Genomic DNA, 20,857 nt, shown 5'->3' with positions numbered 1-20,857 from the left:
AGCCAACACTTAACGAAGACCAAACTTGGAGTCTTGTCATATCTGCATATTTTAACTCAAAGTTAAGAAGAATATAAACACCACAGAAGATCAAATTAGCATCCTAGATGATTTCATTAGAAGGACAAAACCCACAAAGATAAAATTTCGAAGCGCTAAGCTTAAGTTCTGCAATTTGGAGTTTTCAGAAATCTATTAAAATAAGATGACAAGGATCTTGACACGGAGGGTTTATAGACCACAGGCTGAGCATGAGTCAACAGTTTGTTGTGGTTTCTAATAAATTAAGGAATTGACACCAGCATCATGGAAGAAATGAGCGAGCAGGAACTGAAATGCAGGAGGCACAGGGCGGGCCTCACGAGGACAGGGTGTGGGGTCCTGGGTCACAGTTACGAGGGAGAACATTCAGGAAAGGAGCTGGACCATAGGGAGCCTGGCTTGGACACCTCGGGTAGGGAGACCTAAACAGGAGACGTGGCAGAGGGAAATAAGAGTGGTTTTCAAGTAGTTAGAAGATTATGAGGAAGAATAAGCATGAAAGGCTTATTTGAAACTCTGGGGGGAAATATGGAAGTAAACGGAAATGGCAAATGTCGCCAGAAAGAATGTATCATCGCAACATGACGAAGAACTTTCTAGAATGTGGAACCAACTAACCAAGTAGATGGGCACTTCCCGGGGATGGGAGCCATCCAGACTGGCCAGACTGACCACCTGTCAGGAGCCTTGTAGGGATGGTACCAGCCTTGAGAAGGAGGCTTGATGCTAATCTACTCAAGTCCAAATACAAAATCCCTTCTAAAGGCTTTTCTAACAAGTCCACTTGATGCTCCTGGTGAAAGATGATTTCCAGATCGTTGGCTGTCCTTGTCCAGGGCATATGACACTGACCTTCACTGAATCTGATACACAGAGCCAAATGGGGCACTTGAAGGTAATTCCCCAGAAGCTGATAAAACTCAAAGTTTTAGTCTTTCCTCAGAGAAGCCACACTCAAGTTCTGTAAAGATACTTATTTTAGAGAAGCACAGGGAACTAGTCTCTTTTTCTTCCAGTTCAAATGCTAATTATAACACTTAGCGTTTGCTATCTATCAGACACTTGACTTGCATTACCACATCTAATACCCAATTCAACATAAAGGTGTAAATTTTTTTTAAGTCTTTTTTAAATGTTCATGCTTTATAGGTTAGGAGCTTGGGATAAAATATATATATATATATATATATGCTATACAAGTGACACTATAAATGACAAGAAACTTTCTATGGAAAGGCAACGACCCCTTAGAGATAATATTTTCTACACTTCTTTTTCTGTTCCTTTGGTTTTTGTTTGTTTGCTTTTGACTGTGGTGGGTCTTTGTCACGGTACACAGGCTTCTGCAGTTGGGGTGCATGGGCTTAGTTGCCCCTCGGTACATGGGATCTTAGTTCCCCATAAGAGATTGAACCCACGCCCCCTGCATCGGGAAGATCCCCTGGAAAAGGAAATGGCAACCCACTCCAGTATTCTTGCCTGGGAAATCCCGTGGACAGAGGAGCCTGGCAGTCTAAAGTTCCTAGGGTCACAAAGAATCAGACACAACCGAGCAAACGAGCACCCCTGCATTGGAAGGCAGATTCTTACCCACTGGACCACTTCTTCAGATATATGATTCTAAATGATTTTCTACCCAATCAAGCATCATTCTTACTCTGTCTACTAACTATGTTCCCAAGGCATTGAATACAGAAGTTGAAAACTAATATTAGGATATGTTACCATAAAAGTCACCAAGATTTTTGAAACGGTATACAACATCCTCCAGTGATGGATGAAGAAAGGGGCGAGAGAAAACTGTGCTTTGTAGGTGATGGCGCCGATTCTGGCTTCCAGTTGGAGGGAAGAACACTAATTAAAATATTAATAGTTGAAATGCAGAAGCTCTAGCTTCCCCTTTGTGAACAGCATAGCACTTCTCCTATATAAACTCTCTAACATTCATGTCCATTCCCACCCCCATCTTGGACACAAAACCCCTTTTCTACTTCTGTTGGTAACACGAATCTCTTTTCCATGGGCAGCAAATCTGAATAACAGCATCAGATCAGCAGCATACGGGCTCTGGAAACTGCACTGAGTTGAGCCCCGGGGCTGAAATAAGCTACAAATTATTCCATAATCATGCTCGCTCTCCCTCACTTTCGCGTCACCCCCTGCACACACAGGTTCCTTTCAAATTCAGCCCCTCCAGAGTCATGTGGATTACAATAAGTAGAAGGTAGAAAATGCCCTCATGGATCCCAAAGAGCAGTAATTTCCTCTGAAAAGGTTCATTTTGTGCTCTGTCCCACGTAAGCAGCATAAAAATTTCACCAAAACAAGAGGACACAGTGGTTTTCATGAATAAGGTCCTATGCTGCCACAAAAGAATTTCAATGTGACCTATTGAGTATTCAGATTCTAATAGCAATTTTACGGCCAGGAAAGTCCTTTCAAAGGGAATTCACATGAGGAGTGTGTAGGTAAAAAAGAAGAACATCCTGAAATCAACCAAATTATCATCTAACTTGTACAGTAAGGCAAGGATGGCCAAAATCAAGTTACAAATTTTCAAATATTCCAAGTAAGTGGCTTAATTATAAGAAAGAGAAAAAGTCACTTTTTCCCGTATCACTGATTCTCGCCCATGATCTTCTGAGGGTAAAAAGTAATAGTAATGGGATAAGTAATATGCTTAGACAATAAGGGGCTTTGGAAAACAAGAGGCTTGGTTTGAATCCAGCCCCAACACTCAGTAACTGTGAGCTGGTATCCAATTATCAGCCTTTGTAAGCCTTAGCTTCCACAGAGGGGGTACACAATCCATATTAACTGGTTAAAATGTGGATACCGCTATAAGAATTAAGTGGACTCACACTGTAAAACGTGTTCAATGTGGTGGTACACAGTAAGGGTTCAGTAAATATTTGCTTATTGTTGTTATCATGAGAGTAGTTAAGCATTTATCATTTGCAAGATATCCAATTAATTAATAAAAAGCTATTCCAGATTCGGAAACACAATGGTTTATAAGTTATATGGAAGAATATGTTCATGAGACAGAGCATGGAGATTTTTCAATAGGATACATAAAGAACTATCCATTAGTTCCCTTCCAACTTGAGAAATGAGACTACATTAAAATTAAAGTTTTGGTGTAACAAAGAATACCTTTAAGAGAGTAGAAAGCAAGCCACAGGGAGGAAAAAAGACATTTGAATGCATATAATTAACGAAGAGATGATGTACAAAACATGTAACAAACTGCTGTGAATCATCACGAGAAGATTGACAAGTCAATGGAGAAGTAGGCAAGAGACTTAAAAACTTCACAAAAGATGATACTGAAATGGTCATTAAACCCAGAAAAATGTGCTCAACTTCACACTGATGGCTTAAAAAAAGAAAAAGATCTGACACGTGTGGACAAGGATGAGAAAGAACTGGCATTCTCCTGGGCTGCTGATGTGAGGAGGATAAATTATTTCATTCATTCTGGAAACTGGCAGTAGCTAGTACACATGAATGTGTGCGTACATCCTATGACCCAGCACGGACACTTCTGGGTATGCACCAAAAGGAGTGCAGACAAAGGTATCATGAACACAGATACAAGAGACCGATACGGGTTCGATCCCTCGGTCTGGAAAATCCCCTGGAGTAGAAAACGGCAACTGACTCCAGTATTCTTGCCCAGAAAATTCCCTGGACAGAGGAGCCTGGTGGGCCACAGGTGAAATAACCTATTACTCTCTCTTCCATGCCTTTATTTCAACTCTTTCTTCACATGGCATATCCTCACCATCAATTTCACTCAAATCATCCCTGTTCTTCCTTTAACATTCACTGCCAAGGTTTACCACATCAAAAAGATCCATTTATTCCAATGTCTGCCTCCCATATTATATGTGAACACCTTCAAGCATAGGAACTATGTCAAAATCTTCTTGGTATTCTCAATATCACTATGCATAGCATGCAGGAAACATGGAATGAAGGCTTGAGGACTTCCTGTATTATTCCTATATTAAAAATGGAGAAAGCTTACTAACACACTAACACCCCAAAAAGTGCATCACAACTGACCTAATTCAAAGGATTCCCTATAAAAGCTAATGTTAACCATGAAGTGATACGCAGGTTAGTATTTTTTAATATACTTAACAGTCAGAATTCGATAACTTTTAAGTACAAGGTTCTGAGAAGATGAGGAAGAGAAACTGGTTGGGAAGAGTCAGTCATTTCCAGGATGTCATGATTTTACTTTATGAGTAATATTAGAAGAGAACATATTATGATAAAAAATTTTGACAGCACAAATCAGGTCTAAATTAAGGAATTCATGATCCGTGCTCTCAAGTGCTACACAAATCATATGAGATTTCAGTGAAAAATCTTTCAACCTACACCCCTCCTTCAGGCTTCACCAAGGAGACCTCTAGGTAAGTTCAATCTTTCCTGCAACTCAGCAGAGATGTTTATTTTGTCATTCATTATGGCAACTCAACGGACATGAGCAAACTCTGGGAGATCGTGAAGGACAGGGAGGCCTGGCATGCTGTAGCCCATGGGGTGGCAAAGAGTTGGACACGACTGAGCAACTAAACAACAGTCACAGCATTATTGCTTCTATAATGTGCAAAAGCTAGGACCGCCCACCCAGCGGGAAACAGGATGAAATCCATAGGCAGGAGGGGAAGGTATTGATCAGCGATGTGAAGTGCTCTGCAAAGGAGGCCCACACACCTGGAAGAGGAAGGCGTCGCCCAAGGAGTTGCTGAGGCAGAAGACGAAGTCCTTCTTGGGGTGCTCGGGGACCGCCTGCACGATGCTGTTCTCCACCCAGACGGCATGCTTCGGGACGCTGTTGTGGTCGATCCCGGACCTGCCGTCGCCCTCGTAGAAGAAGAGTGTGCACCCTGGGAAAACAAACCGGCATCTGCGTGAGTACTTCAACGTCTGCAGTGAAAACTGGCTTGTGCGCTGTTACTGGGAAAGGGCTGGAACTTAGCACAAACAGAGGACGTAATGAGAAGGGCGCTACGCGTGTACTAAGTCTTGGAAGGGCTTGTGTTAAGAGAGGATCTTTCTTTTTCTCCCGCTAATTGCAGCATAGTTGATATACAATGTTAAGACTTTTTTTTTTCCCCCCAAGTCTTCATGGAATCTGTTACCACATTGCTTCTGTTTTATGTTTTGGTTTTTGGCCCAGAGGTACCATGGGATTCTTAGTTCTCTGACCAGGGATGGAACCCACACCGCCTGCAATGGAAGGCAAAGTCTTAACCACTGGACCACCAGGGAAGTCCCCTGTTAAGACTCTTACATCTCAATGTCATCACGTGTGCCCTCCAGTTCTTCGAGATCTTACTTTCCACTTCAGAATGTTTTGTTCCAGGTATCCTCAGAAGCATGTGGCGGGCTGAAGGCGCCTCTGACCAGCACCATGGACGATGTGCTTGGTCGCTCAGTAGTGTCTGACTCTGTGGTCCCAGGGGTGGCTGTAAATTCAGCTCCACGGGTCCGAAGAGCAAACAGTGCTGAGTGAGGCCTGGCAGTCCGGACTGTCCCCCCTACAGCCTCCTCCGATTGTATCTCACAGGAAATGCAACCAGGAAACACCATCTATTGGGTTTCTTGACTGTGCCCTTGGTGAAAACAAAATACAACACTGACTTCAGGTGCTTTCAGGATAAGGAAAGAAATGATGGATTTTTAAGTCTCAGATCTTCTCTATAAAATGTCTTGCTAGAAATCAACCAAGGGCTTGTTCCTCCTGGAAGAACAAACACGGGACACCTGTATGAAGGCCTAGGGGAAGCTGGAGGCCTAGGCCACACTTAATTAAACCACGAAACAAGACAGACAGCCACAGTAGAAGCCTGGCCTAGATTTGTGGCCAGCTGGGTTCCATAGATACCCTCCAACCATGGCCTGCATGTGAGGTGCACTTTATTAGCAATTACTCACTGAGGACTTACACTCAAGTCATCAAATTCAATTTCAGGGGAGGCCTGGGCCCAACTTTCTAATTCTTTTAACTTCAACATAAGCCACTTGTTCAGTTTTCAACATCTTCCTTACCATAAGCAAGGGCCACCGCTGATGGGAATCACAAAGTCCTTCCAAGGACCACCTCTTTGGCTGCAATATGAACTTCCACAAAGCAAGTTTCTAACTGACAGTGTACAACGATGGGGATCAATGGAAAAGTCACAAAGGCCATTTTTTCCTAGCCTTTAACATTTCACAGGACAGCTTCCTTGGTGGCTCCGCAGTAAAGAAATCTGCCTGTCAATGCAGGAGATGCAGGTTTCATCCCTGGGTTGAGAAGATGCCCTGGAGGAGGAAATAGCAACCTACTCCAGTATTCTTGCCTGGAAAATTCCATGGACAGAGGAGCATGGCGGAATACAGTCCATGGGGTTGTCAAAGAGTCAGACACGACTGAGAAAATTAACCTAGTATCTCACAGGAGCACGGGACAGCTGCTGAGGGCAGCGTCTCCAGCACAAATGAACACCACACACGGGCTGGCAGGTTCTGCTGCCTTCCCGCTGCTTCCCATGATACCGCCTGACCACCAACTCAGCCGAAAAGTCTCCTGCGTGGTGCTCCTGAACGTCACAGTTTTATAACTGTTGTCCTTGTATCCGCAATTCAGGAGTTTCAATTCTCCCTCCAACCCATTCAAGTTATATTCACCTTTATTTCCCCCCTGAGGGTAAAGCCCTATGTTTTCTGTGACACTTATTGTTGGAAATGTACAGTGTTATGTAATTTTAGTAGGGTTTTATTTTGTTTTTATGTTTTGTGGGTATAAGTTACATACATATAATTTAACTATAGACCTATTACCCCAACACTATTTTTTTTAAAAAATCCCTCTTATTTTGAAGAGCTGAAGTTTCTACAGGAACACAGAGGTTACATTCAGAAACATCTGAATCTCCTCTTTTCATGTCTTAAGCTAGCATAGATTCAGAGATAGAAAAAGAAAAGAAATGGAAAGAAGAGGGTCTCTTCCTTGAAATCTGAGGTTCCTGAGGTGGGGCACTTTTGCTGAATGAGGGACATTGGTGAAGTCTGGAGACATTTCTGGTTGTCACAACTTGGGGGTGGGGAACAGAAGCAGGTGGGTAATACAGGGGTCCCCAACCTCCAGGATCTAAAAGATGATCTGAGGTGGGGCTGATACAATAAAAGAAATAAAGTATACCATAAGTGTAAAAAATTTGAATCATCCGCAAACCATCCCTCCCACTCCCCATAGAAAAACCCGTCTTCCACGAAACCTGGTCCCTGGTGCCAAACAGGTTGGGGACCACTGACTGGACAAGGATACTGCTAAACACCCTACAATGCCCAGGACAAGCCTCATGACAAAGAATTATCCAGAAAATGTCAGCAGTCCCGCTGTTGAGAAACCTTCCTCTAAATAATCCTTAGGACTAATTACACTAATGATGAATAGATTCTCAACAGAAAGGGAACAATGCAGCTTTACTATAGTTAGAACAGAAACCGAAGCCTGTGGATAATGGATACGCAACGTCCACACACTGAACACCTGATGTCTCCCCAGTGCTGTTTCTACCATTTTTCAACATTAGTTTACAATCGCCCACGACAGTGGGTGGTTGAAAATCAGCTTCTCCTCAATTATTGACATGTTCCAACTTTAAGACTAATGTGAAACAGCAAGTCTGGGTACCACGCGCTCCCTGGTAACAGCTTCTTTACCTTTATCTTGAACATAATCTGTTTGCTTTTCAGTCATGGATGGAGACACTCCAGAGTCTAATTCTAAATAAAACTTTTGAAAAATTAATTATTCTATTGAAAGTGAAAGAATCTCTGAAGAATTCTCTAGCCCACAGTTTCCAGGGTCCCTGTTTTTTATTTCTCCATCTCCAAGCCCAAGTCAGCAGTGAGCCCTGCCTGTGAGTGGCAGGGACAAGCCCCGAGTTTGTCGATCTATAACGGGACCCGTCAGGAGCCAGAAGGAAAAGACTCAGCAGCTGTGTGTTCCAGGCTGGATCCTGACAGACTGTGTCATTCAGATCCGGGTCACCAAGGAAGTGCAGGCTTCCTCCTCTAATGGGCATGTGGGCTGGGCTCCTGAGTGCCCACATCCTGCCTTCCTTGATCATTTATTCTCTAAAGGGACAGCAGAAACAAAACAGCCCCCGCTTCCATGTCCCAAGTGAAAAAAATCACCTAATTATTTTTATCCTGTGCCATTAATTCTCAAATTCAGTCTAAGCATCACCTGGGAACTTTGTTTAAACCACAGATTCAGGGCCTGAATCCTATCCCCCCAGGTTCCTAGGCTGAAGTCATAGTCCAGGGCCTCAGAATTTCACTCTATTGGGAGATAAGGGCTTTACCAAGGTAATTAAAATAAATGGAGGTTGTTCCAGTGGGCGCTAAGCCACTGTGACCGCTGTCTTTGTAAGAAGGAGGAATCTGGACATAGACAGGTACAGACAGAGGACATGAGAGAACCCCAAACCTGCTGACACCCTGACCTCAGACGTCTAGGCTCCAGGACTGTGAGACAATCCATTTCTTTTGTTGAAGCCACCCAGTCTGTGGTACTTGGTTATAGCAGGTCCAATACAGGGATTAATACAGGGCCCCAACTCCAATACTTTGGCCACCTGATGCCAAGAACCAACTCATTAGAAAACACCCTGATGCTGGGAAAGATTGAAGGCAGGAGGAGAAGGGGACAATAGAGGATGAGATGGTTGGATGGCATCACCGACTCAATGGACATGAGTTTGAGTGGACTCTGGGAGTTGGTGATGGACAAGGAGGCCTGGCATGCTGCGGTTCATGGGGTCACAAAGAGTCAGACACGACTGAGTGACTGAACTGAACTGAACCACCCTCAGACTTTGAGATTCAGCAGGTATGGATATAGCCCAGGAAGTGACTCAGGCGGCTGTGATGCAGGTGGACTTCTAATCATGTTGTTAAAAACTCAACATTAAGTAATAAAATGAAAGATAGGACAGGCTGCTAAAGGAAAAGAGGCTGAGGGGTCCAGGGCTGGGGCCCTTTGGGGAGGAGCAGGAGGTGGAAGAAGGGGTCTTTCTCCCTCAAGTCATCTCATCCCACCCGCCACGGCAGGACAGTGGATATGATCCAGGGCCCCTTGACCTGATGGTGCCTTCAAACTAAGCTGAGGCAGGTCTCACATGAGAAAGAATGGTAGCAGGTCTCCAAAAGGCTCCCACAGGAAGAACAACCGTGTTTCACAAGCAGAACCACGACATCAAATGGTCTTTTCGCAATCCACAACAGAAAATGAAAAGCAAAGTGTGCTCTGTGTATGCATATGTGTCAGCCGACAAAATTAGCTCAAATCCAACGTTCCTGTATTTTGAACACAGATACTTCACACCTGCGTTCAAAATTCTATATGCACTTTATGTAGACTATAGTACGGTATCCGATTTTGCATAACAACAAAATTTAAAGTTTAATATCAATATTTTCTCAGGTTTTCCACAGAAGATACTATGGGTACGAGAATTCCACCTCTGTTCAAACTTTGAAACCACTAAGGCAGACTTTCAGAACGAGAAGAGGATATGAGAAAAGAACCCATGGCTGACTCACTTTGGTGTATGGCAAAAACCACCATAATATTGTAAAGTAATTATCCTCCAATTAAAATAAATTAATCAAAAAAAAAAAAAAAAAAGGAAGAAGAAGACCCTGACTCTTTCCAAGACATCCTTAGAAGTAAAGCAACAAGATGTAATAACCCAACAAGTCTTAAAAACTAAAGACAGCATCCTATGCTAAACATGCAGGAACATTAGACACACAGCTCTTGGCAGAAAGGAGGGGAACCTGCCCTGTGCTGGCTGACAAGTGTAAAGACACCTCTACAGGACAGCTGGCTGCTCCCCAACACGCCCGACCTCCTTTCCTCTGCAGCAACAGCAACCCCAGCGTTCGGCTGGGCCCATTCCTGCCTCCCTTGCAGCTAGGTCAGACTCATTTCTGGCCCACACGGTGGAAGCAGAAGAGATTCAGCCAACTTCCAGGCTGTACTCTCAGTGCAGAGGGATTCGTCCTCCACACCGCCATATTTCCACTGGAACTGGACCTGCTGGCATGCTCTCCTGATCGTTCAGATGAAAACAGTGCCCTAGGGACAGTTAAGCAGTAAGACAAAAGGAACCCTGGCTTCTGGATGACTTCACAGCAGAGTCGCCCCATCACCCTTAGATGGCCTACCTCTGCTAGGTGGGAGGGAACTCAAGTCTTGTCTTGCTTGAGGCATTGTCACTATAGATCTCTGTGACATTCATCAAGACCTATAGCCGAATTAACATGCTCCCTGCCTGTTTCGCCAGGTATTGAAGCAATAGCAGGCACCGCTAGTAATGCAACCCACCCAAACCCTGCACAAGGGTTGACCTGCCCATCACTGAACAGAGCTCTAGCCTGCTGTGTGCCTCCAGGACTGGTTATTCCACACCAGCCACAGGTGATAAAACCCAGTATCAGACGGTGTAATGGGTGTACCACACGAGGTAAGCCCAGGCTTCTTTCTCTGGGACCCATCCTTCATGCTTAGTAACCTCTCTAACCTCTCCTGCCATACATTAACCTGCTTCAAACCCAGCTTCTGTTAAGGATTCTAAGTGGGCTTGAGAAGTGTTTTTTCTTTTAAGACACAGAGCTCACAAATATGTTACAATTTCTATACCATCAAGACATGCAGAGACATAGGCAAAAACATACGCACATAATTCTAAAATGTATGCAAAACAATAATGAATAGCAACACATCAAAGCATCATGCTTATCAATGAAAAAGCAGTGCATATATATACATGCATGGATATATGTATACACACACACTCAAATATTCAAAGTGTGACTGCAAAACAGTGACTTTTTCACAAACATAGATGGCTCAGACATCCCATTAAACACCAGGTTAAATTCTATGAAATTAACAACATTCTATCATTCTTTATGAAAAAAAAAAAAAAAGGCAATTTCATAAGATTCAAACTACTGATTTTTCCCTCCAAAAGAGTTACCCTGGGAGGCACATTTTTTGGGATGATTTCAAAACAATATTTTTTGGAACTCAAGGCACTGAAACTGTCATCAGAACCAGCTGTACATAAGAAAACAAGGCATGAGAGGCTCTAATAGCTTAAATGTGAAAAAGTAAAGACTATAAAACATTGGCGGGAAATGGGGAGTGACTATCAAGGGACATAAAGTTTCAGCTCAATAAGATGATTACGTTCTAGAGATGTGTTGTACAACTGTGTGCCCTAGTCACCTACACTGTAACATACACCTAAAAAGTGCTAAGAGGGTAATGTGTGTGTGCGCGCTCAGTCATGTCTGACTCTGCGACCCATGGACTACAGCCCGCCAGGCTCCTCTGTCCATGGGATTCTCCAGGCAAGAATACTGGAGTGGGTTGACACTTTCTCCTCCAGGGGCTCTTCCCCACCCAGGGATCAAACCCGTGTCTCCCGTGTCTCCTGTACTGGCAGGAAGGTTCTTTACCACTGTGCCACCTGGGAAGCCCAGGAGAGCAGGTCTCACGTTAGGTACTCTCACCACCATAAAACAACAATTCTGAAATGAGCATGCAATAGAAATCACGTGTAATTAAAAACCATCCCGTGTAAGGGGTACCACGGAGCAGAGGTTACCCAGCGCGGCAGGAAGGATGCTCTCTCTCTCTCTCTCTCACCTTTCAAGGACACCCAATAGTGCTTCCACTTCCTCCGCGTGGCGGACTCCACCTTCTTGTTCTTCTTGTGCACCAGGAAGTTCTTGACGGCCAGGGCGCCGGCCTTGCGCACAGTGCCCTGGGCGGCCGAGAGCAGGATGTCGGACTGGCCCGGGGAGCTCAGGGTTCCGCTGCTCTGCTCGTCGCTGTGCGCGGAGCCCGCCTCCTCCAGGCTCTCGCTGTTCGTGGTGCTCATCTCCAGCTCCCGGCGAAAATTCTCATACACCCCCTGGCGGGCCGCGTCCCCGGTGGAGCTGCTGCCGCTGTCGCTGCCCACAAAGGCACGGCCGGCGGGGGGCGAGTAGCTGGAATTCGTGGCATTGGATCGCCGGGACAGGAGGTCCGTGTCCGTGGTGGCCCCTTCGATCCCGCTGTCGGCAAACTCGCTACCCTCGCCCGCGTTAACATCCTTGGGGGCCAAAAGGGAGAAGAGAGAAGACATGCATCACGCAGAGAAGTAACCCAGGGGCTCCCGTCACTCCAGCCGGGGGCTGCGGAGCTGCGGCGACCTGCAGCGTGTCACTGCTCCCCACCTTCCCGGGACCAATTACCCCTCAACCCCCAACCCCCTCAAACCCAACTTGCCTGCTGAGCAGCTCAGGAAAACCATGAAGCCACCCCACTATGAATGTCAACAACTCGGAACATTCAAAACACACACACACACACACAAAGCAAGAAACGTTGCAAAGAACTTATCGATGATCTGACTCAGATAATTAAGTAATGGGCAAATCAGCTATTCAGAGTCCCTCCCACTGCCCTACTGAGCAAACTCAGCACCCTGGCCCTCATCAGCCAGCTTGGCGCTCCAGGAAATTCTGCTGGCTGATTAGGTAGTTTATTCCGGAGGGAGGGGCTTCCAAGGGAATAATGAGGTCTGTATAGTTCATACTTAAAAAAAAAAGAAACAAATAAATAAAAGGCTGAGTTAGGAGTCTAATTTATGATCTGGTGACTAGAAAGATAACTAGCGCACCACCCCACCCACTCACCCAGCAAGGACCCAGAGCCCAGGAGCAGGGGAGAGCCCTCATGCCCCAATCAGCTTTGTTTCTTGAAAACAAGCAGCTTCTCACTCTGCACTTGAGCTGGGGCCCACGGCTCCAGTGCAGACTCTCCAATTACCCTGCCCTTTCAAAGCTGGGATGCGAGGAGCCTGAGCAAGTTACTCACTGCCCCGGAGGCCAAGTGGCAGCTCAGGGCAACTGCCAAGATGTGGGGGGCATCCATCCCTCGGTTAAAAACATTTGGAACTTCCAAAGTGCTGGCCCCGCTCTCAGGCCCGACGGGACACAGACAGGTCTGTTCTTAAATCAGAATCTGGATTGCTCCAAAGTGCTAAAGGCATTTCCACAAACAATAATTAAAGAAGGGTAGTCCTCCACGGAGAATAATGACAGCAGGATTCGACAGGACAGCTCAACAGTCTCAGGAATAAGAAATGGGACTGGTTTTTCTCCAAGGGAAAGGCTGGGAACATGAAACTGACATGCAAGTAATACGTGGTCTGGAGACTCAACCGTGTTTTAAGCCTTTAGTCTCATAAATAGTTCATTACGGTTTGAAAATGTAAAAGCTAACAGGATATTCCAATTGCCATATAAATGATTTGAATGCTGTGCTTTCAAATCTCTGCTGCCAGGTAATGGGGCAGAATGAACCAAGCCACAAACTATTGGGTTGGCCAAAAAGTTAATTCAGGGTTTTCATACGATGCTACAGAAACACCAGAACAAACTTTTCAGCCAACCAACCCAAATATATTGTCCTGCATGACGCCCAAACAGGTGTTGTGCCCACATCTCTGCACATGTCATGTGATCAATTCTAAGTTAAGGCCCTCAGAGTTCACCTTCATCACGAGTAGATCCTAAGTTAGCAATTAAAAGATGGGCAGAGCCAGACATGAAAACCATCATGGGATGCACAGACAGACAGATACTGTAGGATTCACTTCTATGTGGAATGCAAAAATGTCAAACCCATAGAATCAGAGAGTAGAATGGTAGCTGACAGGGGGGCTAGGGGGAATGGGGAGATGCTGGTCAAGGTTATACACTTTCAGTTACAAGACCAATTAAGTTCTGGGGATCTGATATATAGCCAGATGACTCTAGTTAATGATACTGTATTGCATCCTTGAAATTTGCTAGGATGATAGACCTATAAGAGTTCTCACCACAAAAAAAAAAAAAAAGGAAGGAAGGGAGGGAGGGAGGAAAGAGAGGAGTAATTACGTGAGTGATGGATGTGTTAATTAACTTGATTGTGGCAATCATTTCACAATACATACATACATTAAGCTCCGGGAGTTGGGGATGGACAGGGAAGCCTGGCATGCTGCAGTCCATGGGGTCACAAAGAGCCTGACACAACGGAGTAACTGAACTGAACTGAAACCAGCACAGTGAACATCTTCAAAACCACAAAAACACACAAGGAAGCAGAGTGTGCAAAGCGCGGAAACTTGGCATTGGAGACAGCGGCCAGAACCACCTCGACCAAGTGTTCAAGGTGAACTGAGTGCAGGGTGCATGGGAACCCTGCGTACTATGTTTGCAGCGTTTCCTTGATTCTAACACTGTTCTAAAATAAAAAGTTTATTTAAAAAAAAGAAGAAACAAGGGGGAGGTAAGACGGGAAGACAGTAGCAGGAAGTGCTGAAGCAAATTTCTAAGGACCAATGACGCTTGCAACGGAGTTTAGGTCCCTGGGATACAGAGGGAATTAAGAGGGTCAAAGAGACCATGCATACAGCTAAGGTGCAGACCCTGTAACTGTCGGTCCTGCCATTTTCCTACCTGCTGTCCTGCCTGTTACCCACCACCAACAGTCATCAAGGACGCAGATTTGGAAGGTATGTGATATATATATATATTGTGCCATTGAGTGAGTATGCATACTCGGTCGCTTCAGTCATGTCCCGCTCTTTGTGACCCCATGGAGCCCACGCGGCTCCTCCACCCACGGGATTTTTTTTGCAAGAATACTGGAGTGTGTCACCATGCCCTCCTCCATGGGATCTTCCCAACCCAGGGATCCAGTAGGTAAAAAAAACTCCCCGATACAAACAGGAGAGCACTGTTACCAACACACGTTTTTCCCTGGCAGGACCATTTACCATACGTCCCTTTAGACAACAATAAGTAAAGTCAGTCATCACCGATTATTCAAGATAACCATGGGTGGCGGGAGACGAGGAGTTTGTATGAATCTCCCCAGTATCTGGACTCGTTTTCACATCTCAGTCCTTCTCTGGGAGAAGGGACAAAAATCAGCTACAAATTTGCCTCAAAATTGAAAAATGATGAGCTGCTTCTCTGTAGGACAGGGAATGATCAGCTGCACAGGGATAACCTCCCTGGGTCATAAGAAAAAGAGTTCAGAACAAAAAAGGAGAAATTGATAGCAGGCACCTGATAATTTCCAGAGCTGGGGAACAGGAAGGAACCTTGCAAAACCATCCCCTTGGCAAATGCCTGGGGATGCTGAGGCTCAGAAAGTTACAGGCCAGTCTACGGCCATACCACCCTGAACACGCCCGATCTTGTCTGATCTCGGAAGCTAAGCAGGGTTGGGCCTGGTTAGTACTTGGATGGGAAAAAGTTACAGGCCTGGTGGGCGGCGGATTGGAGGTGAGGGTCCATGCCTCCCATGTCCTCTTCTACTCCAACAAGCTGGCCCCATGGCTCAGCTGCAGGGAGCACCTGATTGGGTCCTGTCTCAATAGTCAACACCACACCTTCCCCATTGTTTGCCAACAGTGCCTCTTCCAGGGTTTCCCAACAAAACTGAGTGACTGGGCATCTGTATGCCGTGACTTTCTGGCAAAGAGCTCAAACTCAAAAGCGACGGGAAGGGGAAAGAGGAGATGAAAGAATCTGAGTGAAACAAGCAGAGAATGGAGAGGCATGTCTCTTAACATCCCTTAACATCTACTGGGCTTAGCTGCTCAATCGTGTCTTTGCGACTCTTTGCGACCCCGTGGACTGCAGCCCGCCAGGCTCCTCTGTCCAAGGGATTCTCCAGGCAAGAATACTGGAGTGGGTTGTCACTCCCCTCTCCACTTAACATCTGCTACATCCCCACAGACCATGAACCCCTACAGAATGCCCTGATGTCCCTATTGGAACTAAGAGTTAAGGACTCAATAGACACTCCCCTCTTTTTCATACTTACACACATGCTCATGCCAACTCATGCTGCAACTCTGCAACGGCTCAGGCTGTGTGTGTCCAACTCTGGGACAGTCACTGAACTGAGCAGTGATTTCTCCAGGTAACAGGCCTGCTGGCCCCAGATGAGCTGGCATACTTTGGAAGAGTAACCACCGGGGAACGCTCCCCATCTGTGACCCAAGCCAGCTCCATCTTGTCTCCACAAGTAGTTAAGCAGGCTCAGTGGTACACATCCCCCTTCTGATATGTGACTCAGCCTGCCCAAAAAGAAACACAAGCTGCCTGCCCAGCCCCAGCCTCTATTTGACCATGAAGCATGGGATGTTCCCAAATACCCAGAAACCCTTGCTCCAGCACCGTGGGAAATGATGTCCACCCAGCTGGAGGCATTACTCAAGACCTGAATGGTCAATAGGACTCCACATCCCCTATATCAGTCATCTCCAACTTCAGTACAGGAGTCATCTACCATGGGGCTGTTTTATCCAGCTTGCTCCTTGGAAGAAGAGCTATGACAAAACTAGACAGCATATTAAAAAGCAGAGATATCACTTTGCTTTTCCAATAGTCATGTGTGGATGTGAGAGTTGAACCATAAAGAAGGCTGAGTGCCAAAGGATTGATGCTTTCAAACTGTGGTGCTGAAGAAGACTCTTGAGAGTCCCTTGGACTGCAAGGAGCTCAAACCAGTGAGTATTCATTGGAAGAACTGATGCTGAAGCTAAAGCTCCAATACCTTGGCCACCAGATTCAAAGAGCCAACTCACTGGAAAAACCCTGATGCTGAGAAAGATTGAAGGCAGGAGGAGAAGGGGAGGACAGACGATGAGACAATTGGATGGCATCACCAACTCAATGGACATGAGTTTGAGCAAGCTCCAGGAGATGGTGAAGGACAGGGAAGCCTGGCATGCTGCAGTCCATGGGGTTGGACACCACTTAGCGATTGAACAATGAACAACGAAGTGCCACACAACAGTTAGAGGCCTACAGGTCACAGAATCTCTAGAAGAAACCAAAGTCAGATAAACGGATGTAGAGGCTCTAGGATCACACACTGAAAGACAGCTCTGAGGCTGCATCCCAAATGCCCAACCTTCTCAAATGCCGGGTGCATATCACTGCCACGCAGTTTCCAATAGCTCAGAAGAAAGACAGCATCACTGCGATGCAGACAATCCCAGTGCATTTTTCCAAAGGGCTCCTCCTCCTACTACCCCCCTCTCAAGGACACTTCAGACCTGAGAAACCTGATTCTCCCCACACTCAAAAGTGCCTGTGAACCACCCCCACTCTTTTAGGGGTCAACCTCAAGGAAAAGTTCCGTGGGAGCCCAACAGTCTTTATTGCCAATGCAAGGTATGTCCCTTCTTATCTAGTTAGACACCTGAGCATACAATCAGTCCTAGAATATCAAACCAAACATACTGAAATTTAAAGCAAAAGTCAGAGGAGATCAAGGGAAATAGTAAGACCCTAGCTAAACAGAGAAGTAACTCCCAGCATGATGCATGATCTGGCCAGAGATTTCCTGAAAATAGCTCAAAATAAACTCCCCGTGTTAGAACCACTCCACTGAAGAGGCTTCCAATTATAAATAACATTCATGGAATATAGAGGCTCTTAAGCCCTGTTCTTCCTGGATGAATCCTCCCAAGCCGGATTTTTCAAACACTCACCAGCTTCCATTCCACCGGCCGAAATCAACACATGCACTTTCCCAGCGGATGTACAAGTGGCCAGCTGTCGCCCAAAACATTCAACAGCGCGAGTTTTCTTAGTCATTTCAGCTGGGCAACAAAGCTTAAATGAGCTCTGGTACTAAAGCAGAGGCGGCAAGAGGCAAATTCAAAGCCTGTTTGCACGGCCTTGAAAATTGAAGGGTCCCCCAGCATGAACATGGGCTAATGACACATTGTGGCAAAGCTCACGTCGTTTCCACCGGGGACTCAGAAATACCCCAAGGAACAGGTTTGCTGTGCTAATGATGTGTGGACACAATTCTGAAGAGGTCATTAACCACGAAGTTCAAGGGCCCTGGGACAAGTCAGGCGACTTGTTTTAAGTCAAATGCAATTAGAAACTGTTATGTTGGTCACTTTCTTTAATTTCCCTGATAAATCCAGCTTTGCGTCAATACACCTGTATAGAGATGGTAAATGCAGCAGAAGAGAGTTCACGGAATTTCAGTGACGGGAGGAGATTCTGACCTGTGGTGGTGGTGGCCGTTTAGTCACCAAGTCATGTCCAACTCTGGTGACCCCATGGATTGTAGCCCGCCAGGCTCCTCTCTCCTCTGTCCACAGATTTCCCAGGCAAGAGTACTGGAGTGGGTTGCCATTTCCTTCTCCAGGGGATCTTCCCAACCCAATGATCGAACCCAGGTCTCTAGCACTGGCAGGCAGATTCTTTCCTGACCATATGATCTATGATCAAGCAATCCCATTACTGGGCATGTATCTGTGGACCTGTGGAAACCTTGAACTAGAACAATTTCTGACTTACTAAATTCTAAAATATTCCTCCTGTGGTTTACCATCTTCTTCTCCCCCAAATCTGAGTACCCCCACCCCCCATACATGCATACACGTGCACACTGTCTTTGGTTTCCAACACTCTCTCCATGGTATATCTCAGTACAGCAAATGTCATGTCCAGGCATGTCATTCTGAACCTATCCATGCCTCAGTTTCCTCACCTGTATAATGGGAATGGCAATAATATCTACTTTGTAAGGCACATTGTAAGACGTGATATAGAGTTAACTACCTTTTCTAGAACTCTGCCCAGCACACACAGCACTTGAACAGGAGTGTTAACCGTCATCGCGGTTGTGTCCATCTCAGCCCAAGGAGGGAAGTCACCGCCTGACCTCACTTGCTAGCTTCCTGCACTAACACAGAAGAAAGTGTGTTGCTGAGGAATGTGGGAAAAACACGGCCTCATGGGGGAAAAGACAGGCAGACCAAGGTTGGTGTGAGCCAATGCCATCCCTCTGAATCATGTTCACATTCATAACACTGCGCAATAAACTAAGAAAATGATGCTTCCTATGCTGTAAGTAATTGCTAGGCACTGTTATAATAATCGCCTTTCTTGATCTACAGAAATATTGCAGTCTCCGTTTTCCATTATGGTAAGATCTTTATTCCCCCTCTCTATAAACAAATGTCCAGTGCCCTTTTGAGTTTGTGATTCTGAAGTTCATCAATTTCACTGGGCCTCCTACTCTTCGACCCTTCACATGTGTCCCGGCTCCGTCTGAGACATTTCTAAACACCAGCTCCATTTCCCACTTCTTCCTTTCCCAAGGCAGAGACTCCATGCCCTCAGTCCCATCCTCGCTAATGATTCCCCACAGCAGTGACTCAAAATTTCTCTCAATTACAACCGCTGGAAGTGAAGTTCTTACTGCTGCTCACAAGGGACTCAGAAGCTGTCTAAAGCTTGAAATGTTGCTCCAGGTAACTTCAGATTGGAGTCAGCACTGTGCTGAGGTCAGTGAATCATCTTCTCTCCTTTCATCTGTTTTTCTACGTGTGTGTCTCAGACCCTGTTGTCGCTCCCCACCACCCCCCCTCCCCGCCCACCCCTCATCTCAGGACATATCACATCTCCAGTCATCAACTCTCTTTTCTAACTACCTTCCTCCCATCAAGCCATCCTGTAGAGTAAGCAAGGTGGAGGGCTCCTGAGGCTGTCCATCAAGGTCCTTCACTGACGTCCAGCCTTAGCACCGGACCTTTGGAGGCACCCTGCCACCAGTGAAACTGAAGAACTCCTGCCCGTGTATGCTCCCAGCCCTTCTTGGGTCTAGGAATTCCAGGAATACTGATCCTTCAAGGCTCAGCTGGAAGCCTTCTTTTAATCTCCTTAGATCCACATGAAACTTCTCAACACCCACCCCACCACCACCCCAGCCACACTGGCCTCTCTGCTCTTTCTCAAAAGTGCAGGGCATGACCCCAGCTTCCAAATCCATGGTCGACTCCCATCTCCCCTCCCAATCCCTACCCAAGCCTGCCCTTCCTGGGGGCCTGACCCGACCACGTGCTCTGGAGTTGTCACCAGGTCCACCACCGCCCACTCCTCCCCACCTTGCTCTCTCTTCCCACAGCACGCCCTGTACTCGTTATGCCGATCGTTTGCTGCGGACACACCCGCACTTCACCCCTGAGCTCAGAGATCTTTTCTGGACACTCCCAAGAGCCAAGAACAGTGCCTGGCATGGCATAGGCAATAAAAAAAAATAAAAAAAATTAAAAAACCACACTGTTGAACAACTTCACTGCTGTTCATTTTCCACCATCCTCTCACAACAAGAAAATCATTCCTCATGGAATACACTTGAGTTTGATTTAAAGCTCTATTCATTTGCAGGCTCAGCTCACGCTCGACTCCAGGTGAAGTCACAACCAGGAAGCCTGACTTCCCACCTTCCAGCGAAGATCCAGGTTTATGATGTCTTTCATGGAGACAACCAGAGCTCATTTACATGTCTTTTTCTTTCATCTTTTTAAAAGGAGAGAAAGTGAGAAGGACATATTGGGCTGTTTTATGGCCCACACTAGATATTCTGTCACAGGGAGGTTCAAAGCAAACCGGGCCCCAACCACAGAGTGAAAAGCTGGTGAGTGTTCCCCGCCCCGGGCTCCGCGGAGACGTTCCCAGGGCTGCAGGCAGGCAGGTTGGGAGGCTCCAGGCTCCCATCGCAGCGCTTTATCCCTCCCAGTTAGAAACCAGTAATTAATTACACAGCATTGCAGGACACGATTTATGTCGAGGGACACGACTCGCTTCTTCTTACGGACTAAATGAAGAGTGTGGTTTTCAAAGCTTTGGACCTCCCCAAGCTATATTAGCA

The 20,857-nt window shown here is 46.1% G+C and overlaps 1 protein-coding gene across 7 annotated transcripts in view; it reads right to left on the bottom strand.

Moving 5' to 3' along the window:
- TIAM1 (TIAM Rac1 associated GEF 1) overlaps window positions 1–20,857 on the bottom strand; it is a 451,497-nt gene that overhangs the window by 125,722 nt on the left and 304,918 nt on the right. For all 7 annotated transcript variants that reach the window (XM_043892676.1, XM_043892670.1, XM_043892674.1 and 4 more), the window contains 2 exons: window positions 11,774–12,221; window positions 4,774–4,946 (listed from right to left, as the gene is read on the bottom strand). In XM_043892676.1, coding sequence (XP_043748611.1) covers window positions 4,774–4,946; window positions 11,774–12,221 — 621 coding nt within the window. The remainder of the gene's footprint in view (window positions 1–4,773; window positions 4,947–11,773; window positions 12,222–20,857) is intronic.

This window comes from Cervus elaphus, chromosome 31, assembly GCF_910594005.1.
Source record: "Cervus elaphus chromosome 31, mCerEla1.1, whole genome shotgun sequence".
NCBI classification, from domain to species: Eukaryota; Metazoa; Chordata; class Mammalia; order Artiodactyla; family Cervidae; genus Cervus; species Cervus elaphus.
This window is presented reverse-complemented; position numbering and strand designations above follow the sequence as displayed.